This window comes from Lactuca serriola, chromosome 8, assembly GCF_051521515.1.
Source record: "Lactuca serriola cultivar US96UC23 chromosome 8, Lser_US96UC23_V15, whole genome shotgun sequence".
Classification (NCBI taxonomy): domain Eukaryota; kingdom Viridiplantae; phylum Streptophyta; class Magnoliopsida; order Asterales; family Asteraceae; genus Lactuca; species Lactuca serriola.
Window position 1 is genome coordinate 129,378,353 of NC_136415.1, and position 6,781 is coordinate 129,385,133.

At 31.6% G+C, this 6,781-nt stretch overlaps 2 protein-coding genes across 2 annotated transcripts; one reads left to right on the forward strand and one right to left on the reverse strand.

The window, feature by feature from the left end:
* Positions 1-1,225: 1,225 nt before the first annotated feature.
* LOC145069170 (putative aquaporin SIP2-1) lies at positions 1,226-2,598 on the forward strand. Its single transcript, XM_079016125.1, has 3 exons — positions 1,226-1,750; positions 1,915-2,175; positions 2,280-2,598. The coding sequence occupies exons 1-3, from the start codon at positions 1,469-1,471 to the stop codon at positions 2,439-2,441; spliced, it is 705 nt and encodes a 234-aa protein (XP_078872251.1). The 5' UTR covers positions 1,226-1,468; the 3' UTR covers positions 2,442-2,598.
* A 1,749-nt stretch (positions 2,599-4,347) lies between these two features.
* On the reverse strand, positions 4,348-6,151 carry LOC145070620 (Chaperone DnaJ-domain superfamily protein). Its single transcript, XM_079017577.1, has 4 exons — positions 5,566-6,151; positions 5,195-5,264; positions 4,766-4,909; positions 4,348-4,620 (listed from the first exon to the last, which is right to left on the reverse strand). Exons 1-3 carry the CDS (start codon positions 5,967-5,969, stop codon positions 4,847-4,849), a joined length of 537 nt encoding a protein of 178 aa, XP_078873703.1. The 5' UTR covers positions 5,970-6,151; the 3' UTR covers positions 4,348-4,620; positions 4,766-4,846.
* Between the last annotated feature and the right edge of the window lie 630 nt (positions 6,152-6,781).

A 6,781-nucleotide genomic window follows, 5' to 3' on the forward strand; every position in this document is an offset into this window, starting at 1 on the left:
ATATATATTTTAATTTGCATTCGAACATAGTTGTTTTTATTGTAATGAACTATTTTAATATTTTATATTATTCTATGATTTATTAGTTTTTTTTATTTATTCTTTTAATTGTTATGAAATTAAAATAGCTAATGTAATGTATGTTAATGAATTTAAAATAGCTATGGTAATCTACTTTTAATTGTCATGCTTCCTATGATGTAATATATGTTTACAATTCAATGTTATTTTATATGCTCTCCGCGTTTAACGCGGGTTTTAATCTAGTATTTATGAAAACTTATCTCACATAAGAGATAAAGAAAAAGATATATAGGTTTTTGATGTTATAAAATATAAGGATGAAGTATTGAAGGGTTATAAGGGAATTAAAAAACAATACAACTTCTCTCACATTGTTGGTTGTAGGAAATGATATTTGCAAACAATTTTTTTTAAAAGAATAGTAACACGGTCATATAAAAGTAATAATTATATTTTTGCAAAAATCCGTCTTTAGGGACCAAGTAGACTGGGTTTTAGAATTTTTTTTTTACAAACCAACCGGTTCTTACTGGGTCGACCCGATTTGACGTGTCACAAGTATTATTGATTTCATCGTTTTTATAGTTTTCATTTGATTAGGGAACTACATGTATTCCTACTTTAAATTAATTCACCAATGTTATATAATTTTTCAAGATTTTTAACATATCTCAATAACATATACGATGAATAAGAAAATAAACCAACTAAAATGGGATGCAGCATCACCAAACAATCTTTAATTCCTCGTTTTGGTCAATTAGTCGAATGTATGAAATCTTTAATTCCTCATTTTGGTCAATTAGTCGAATGTATGATATTTAATAGAATAATTGGAGGTTTAATGTTTAGTTGACATTCAATGGATTGAATTTAACCACCACGATTCAATGACCATTGAATTTTTCGATGAGGGAATAGAATTCTATAATACAAAATGATCGACAATAAAAAAAATGTTTAAATATGTTTTGTAGAAATTAAATACAAATTCAAATGGTAAAATTATATGAAAATGAAATAATAATGTAACAATCTACCGTATATTTTTAATTGATAACAATCATTATGGTTATGTATTTTAACCTTTTATAAGTTGTTTAGATGTTTAATATATTTTTTTAGATTATGAATTATGAATTTTTGAGGGTTGTTTCCACAAGTTCTTGAATGGTAAATTCATACAGCGGTTACAATTGTAATGGTAGAAATGGGATCAAATCCTCATCTTAGAAACGGAAAACGACGATACTTTCCGGTGGTAGCAGCAATTTTTTGAAGAATGCAATTTCGCCATTTTTCCTCTTACACCCACGAGCCTTCATATCACATTTTTTCAATGTAATCGATAGAATTCACTGAAGCTACATACAATTCGTCAAACTGAACCCGTTTTGAGGAAAAGAAAAGAGGGTTGTCAAATCGAAACCAACCACTTCTAAAAATGGCGGGAATGGCGCAGCTGATGATCACAGACATGATAATGTCTTTCATGTGGATTTGGTCAGGCATTATCATCAGATTAATTGCTCACGTTGTTTTAGGGCTGAGCGGTCACGCTTCTGAATTCGTTAGGTCTGTTCTCACCATTCTCAACATGTTCTTGTTTACTCATCTGGTTAAACTCACCGATGGCGGGGCGTACAATCCCATTGTTGTCTTTACATCCGCCATCAATGGAACTTTTACCACCTTTCTCTTCAACATCGCAAGAATCCCCTTTCAGGTCCGTTACAGTTTTTATCATTTTCTTCTGATCTTTTGCGATATGAATTAGGGTTCTGCCAATCCCGTTTTCCTGGTATCGACTCAGATTGATCCTGTCTTCGGAATGGGATTAGATTTTTGTTAGTTGAAGGTGGTTTATGTTTGATTATGAACGAATGACAGGTGGCTGGATCGATTGTTGGAGTGAGGCTTATCATTGAGACATTTCCCGAGCTATGGCGTGGGCCAGCGCTGGTGATCAACCTCCATCAGGGTGCACTGACAGAAGGATTGTTGACATTCTCACAGGTGCTCATCACACTTGGTCTTGACAGAAGCATTAATGGCAGTTTCTATATGAAGACATGGATTAGTAGCATCTTAAAATTTTCTCTTCATATACTCGGATCTGATTTAACTGGTGGATGCATGAATCCAGCTGCTGTAAGTATTAGTATCCTTTAACTTCAATTCTTGTCCCATTAACTTCAGTCTTTTTCTTCAACTTGACAAAAATTGACAGTTATTAGCTTTAATAAATCTTTTAGGTAGTTGGATGGGCGTATGCATTTGGTGTTCATAAAAGAAAGGAGCATATAATTGTTTATTGGTTTGCCCCAATTGAGGCGACTCTATTGGCATCATGGACATTTAGGTTGCTCACGCGACGTTCAAAACCAGAGAAGAAAAAGAAACAGAAGATCAACTAACCAGAGTTTTTTTATTTTTTATTTTTTGAGGTTTGTAGAAAATCAATCCTTCTATTTATGATGAGAATTCATCTATACAAGTACATTTTAGATTATAGATTTTCTTTCTTCACATTTGTGTTGCCTTTATCTAAGATTTAGATAATTTGACTTTTTTCTAGCCAAACAAGTATTATTTGGGTATTGTCATTACCAGTTAGTGTAGAATCAATTTTTTAATAAATTTGGGTTTTGGTTTGTTCCAATCAGATTCCTTCGCTATGAGCCTATGACACCCGTACATATAATACATAACTACGTATGTATATACACATATACATTAATACTATCTTATAAAAAACTCTTAAAGTTTAAAAAATACAAACTATAAAACATTATTTGTGTTACAACCTTTGAATATTTGGTTTTAGTTTGGTTTATTTTCAAAATGAATAGTTTGAAATTTCTAGCCAAAAAAAGGATGAACAAGTAATTTTTTCTTTTAAATACGTATGCTTCTATTGGTTCATATACTTGAATTAAAGAATCAAGGGTTCATTTTGTTAGGGAGGGCATTTTAAAATGACTTATTACTTTATTGGCTTTTCAAAAAGTCAATAAATTTAAAAAAAAATGTTTGACAAATAGTGATTTTATAGGTAAAAAAATGGTTTTTCTAAAAAGTCAGAAATTTTTGGTTTTTTCAAAAAGTCAATAAGCATTTTAGGAGGTGTTTGTGATTGTTTTTATGACAAAAGTCATTTTTTATTTTTTTGCTTTTAAAAAAAAATAGTTTTAAAATGTGTTTGGTTCATCTTTTAACTTTTCAAAAACTAAAAACTTAAAAGTTGCAAAAAGTCAAAAACTTATTTTTGTTCTTGCTAAAAAGTTATTTTAAAACAACTCCCAAACATCTTTTTTTAACTTTTAGCTTTTTGGAAGTTCTAAAAGTTATTTTAAAAGATTCATCAAACATTGTCTTAAGAAGCAATTGGTTTTTACAAAAAGTCAAAAAGCATTTTAAAAAGCAATCACAAACAGACCCTTAGGCTCCTTTTACAACACTTTTTTACAACACCCAAGGGGTGGAGAGATAAAGAAAGAAGAGAGAGAAAAGGGGCACTCCCAATTCTTGCCACGCTCCCAAACCGCACTTTGAAACCGTAGGGAGGGGGCGGTGTTTCAGTGTCACATCAGCTGAAACCGCACCCCACACCCTCCAATCTTAGTCAAATGGTGAACCTAAATTGTTGGGAATGATTAAATTTTTGGATTTTCCCTTATAAACTAACCATTGTTTTTTAATTTTAGTTTAAAAGACATTTTTGTTTGGTAGCCTCATGGTGGGATTTTTGCAAAGCTAATATTGTGTAGTGTAGAGAGTAGAGTATAGACTAATAAACCAGTAATTGCCATATCAAACTTTTCATATATCTGGAGTTGTTTACACTTTAAAGATATCAGTATCTAGTGTTGTTTACACTTTCATATATCTGTTTATGTGGAGGATAGAGTCTTTACATGGCGTGAATTCAATCATCATTTAAAGATTTCACCTATGTATGCAATTTGATCATCAGATTTGTTTGTCTTGTTTGTTTGTATTTGTCACAAAAATTCATAATCGAAAAAGAATTCTTCATTTATATTCGTGAACAAAAGTTATTGTTTATTTATCGAGTCTCACCTTTGAGATATTGTTTATAGGTTTTGTAAATAAAACGGTTATTTATATGCTTGATAGAATATACAAATATGGAAAGAATAACGAAAAAATCCAAGTGTAAAATCGCATCTTGGTTATCACAATAACCAAAACCTGTAAGCGTTTGCATTAGTGAAGTTTACAATAAACAAAATTTTATCTCTGTTGGTTCCACTACACAGTTATACAACTAGTAATATACATAAAACATAGATAGATCACTTATTGGTTAAATTCAACTTCTGTAATATATCATACTCTTACACTTTATTTGAATTGACATCAAAATAACATAACCAAATGCACATAAAGCCTCATAAGTCATAACATACACATCAATGTCACACCTACACCTACATTTATATTTATATCTCTATTCATTTTCTTTAGATACATTTATATAACATCATAGCTAAAAATTGTTGTTGACCTTGTTAATTATTTTTGTACAACAAATATTGTCCACTTTTTCTTTTGCAATAAGCTCCCTCTTGGCTATTTACCCAAAAAAAAAAAGGAGGATGTTATTCTTGGCTGAAACGATTATACTGGATTCCAAAAAGTAGAGGTGAATAAAATTTTCCAGAGATAAAAACTAAAAAAAAAAAAAAAAAAAAAAAAAAAAAAAAATACAACTTACATTTCAGATTCAATGCACCATTGATATTTGTGTTCATCTTCTGTTACTTGTGTAGAATCTGGAGAGTATTACACCTCCTCATTATTCCTTTTCCTTCACTGTTTTTGTCTTCTGTATAGATTCCATTGCTTCTTCAAATGATTTCTTCACACAAGAAAATGCACAACTGTCAATATCACTCTCACCCATTATCCTGTTTATGCAACAAACTCAACCACTTGCCAATTTATGCATGCATACATTCACATTTCACACATTGGTAAATGTTGGCAGCATAAATTTGTAAGAAAGCCACTCCGTTGTGTATTTTGTTGCATAAATAAGTCACAACCCCAAATGTTAAAGCAGAATGATTTTCACTTCTGAACTGTAAATTTTGGGTATGCAAACACTTGAAACATAGTAAGTTACAAAGGACAAGTAACATACACCTGGATTCTGCATCTTCCAGATTGCATCTCTGCCTATTTCAACAACCGCTAGACCACTTAATATAGCCCTGCAGAAAGTTTCTATATCACTCAGTTAATCATCATTTGGGAAACAAGTTTGAGCATACATGCAAGTTAAGATCAACATCACGATTCATGATCATGCATACTTTCATGGTCTTCAAATTTACAGAGAAAGACAGGCATGTGAGATATTGAACGGGAAGCAAATAAGATGTGGGAAGTGATCGCATTATCATGCTTTTTCGGAAAAGCGGTAATCATCAAAAGAACTAAAACCTAGAAACATGATTAATTTCAATTTCAAAAGCAATCATGATAATTTTAGTTCAAGAGACAGAGAAATACCCAGCAAAAGCAACATTGAGAAGGAATGCACGACTGTTTATGTATCCAAGGGCGATCTGAAACCTAGAAACGGATGCCTTCTTGCTGTAGTAATCATAATTAGATGAACGGTTCTTCCTGCTATCATATGTGTACCCATATCCATACCCGTACCCGGAACCACTTGGGCCGCCCTGATTGCTACGATTAGAACGGAGATTATAATCAGCGCGCTTGTGATCATCGACTAAAACCTCGTAAGCTTCGGATGCTAGCTTGAATCGGACGGTGGCACCGTCCCTGACGGATTTCGGAGACGCAGAGTGCTTATCGGGGTGGAATTTCTTGGCTATATTCCTAAATGCTTCTTTGATTTCGTCTTTGGTAGCGTTGCTACTCAGACCCAGCACCTTATAATAATCCATGATTCAATCGATTGACAGAGAGAATTGGGATGAATTTGACATAACAAAGACCAGAAGAGGAATCAACAGGAGGTTACTTGAGTGGTCGGGAACACGATCTCGTGGCCAGGGTACAACCATACATACATGGCCGCAAACCACCTCGCCTAAAACTTACTACACTAGGCTAGAGCCTACGAGGTGTTTGGGAGCCTTTTGAATGCTTTTTTTTAGAAGGGTGATGCTATTAACACATTTTTTAGACATTAAGTAATTATTTTTAATTATTTTTTTAAAAAACAATGTAATTTTAACCAACAAAAAAACCTTAAAAATTATATGAGGTGTTTAAATGGTAAAATAAAATATCCATTTAACCAACCTTTTTAGAATAATGTTTATTGGTAGGTTTTCTTTAGGGCTTTTTGTTTTTCTATTTAAATCTACATTTTGATTTTTAACTTTTCTAAAAAGTTAGAAATGTTTAAAAGTTGTTTGTTAAATAGAAAAGTTTTTTTTAAATCAATTTTTAGCAAATCACAAAAACTAGTATTTACAAAAGTCATACATGCTGATTTTTTGTCTTTTTGAACTTTTGAGGCTGGAAAAATAAAAAATAATCTCAAACACTTTTTAAACAACATCTTTTGAAAAAAACGTCTTTTACAAAAAAATCTTTTACAAAAAGGACTTTTCCCTTCGAAAAAGAATCCCAAACACCCCCTTAATAATATTTTTTTAGAAATTGTTTTGATTAGCTTTTAAGCGGTAAAAGTTAAAAATTCAATAAATTATTTTTAAAAGTTTTTTAAAAATATTTAACTTAGCTTCTA

Coding starts and splice junctions, on each gene's coding strand:
- LOC145070620 (XM_079017577.1), bottom strand. CDS start 5,969: ATGGATTATTATAAGGTGCTGGGTCTGAGTAGCAACGCTACCAAAGAC. Junction 5,265..5,565: donor CTCAATGTTGCTTTTGCTGG/GTATTTCTCTGT, acceptor AACTTTCTGCAG/GGCTATATTAAGTGGTCTAG. Junction 4,910..5,194: donor GGAAGATGCAGAATCCAGGT/GTATGTTACTTG, acceptor TCTTGTGTGAAG/AAATCATTTGAAGAAGCAAT.
- LOC145069170 (XM_079016125.1), top strand. CDS start 1,469: ATGGCGGGAATGGCGCAGCTGATGATCACAGACATGATAATGTCTTTC. Junction 1,751..1,914: donor TCGCAAGAATCCCCTTTCAG/GTCCGTTACAGT, acceptor AACGAATGACAG/GTGGCTGGATCGATTGTTGG. Junction 2,176..2,279: donor GATGCATGAATCCAGCTGCT/GTAAGTATTAGT, acceptor TAAATCTTTTAG/GTAGTTGGATGGGCGTATGC.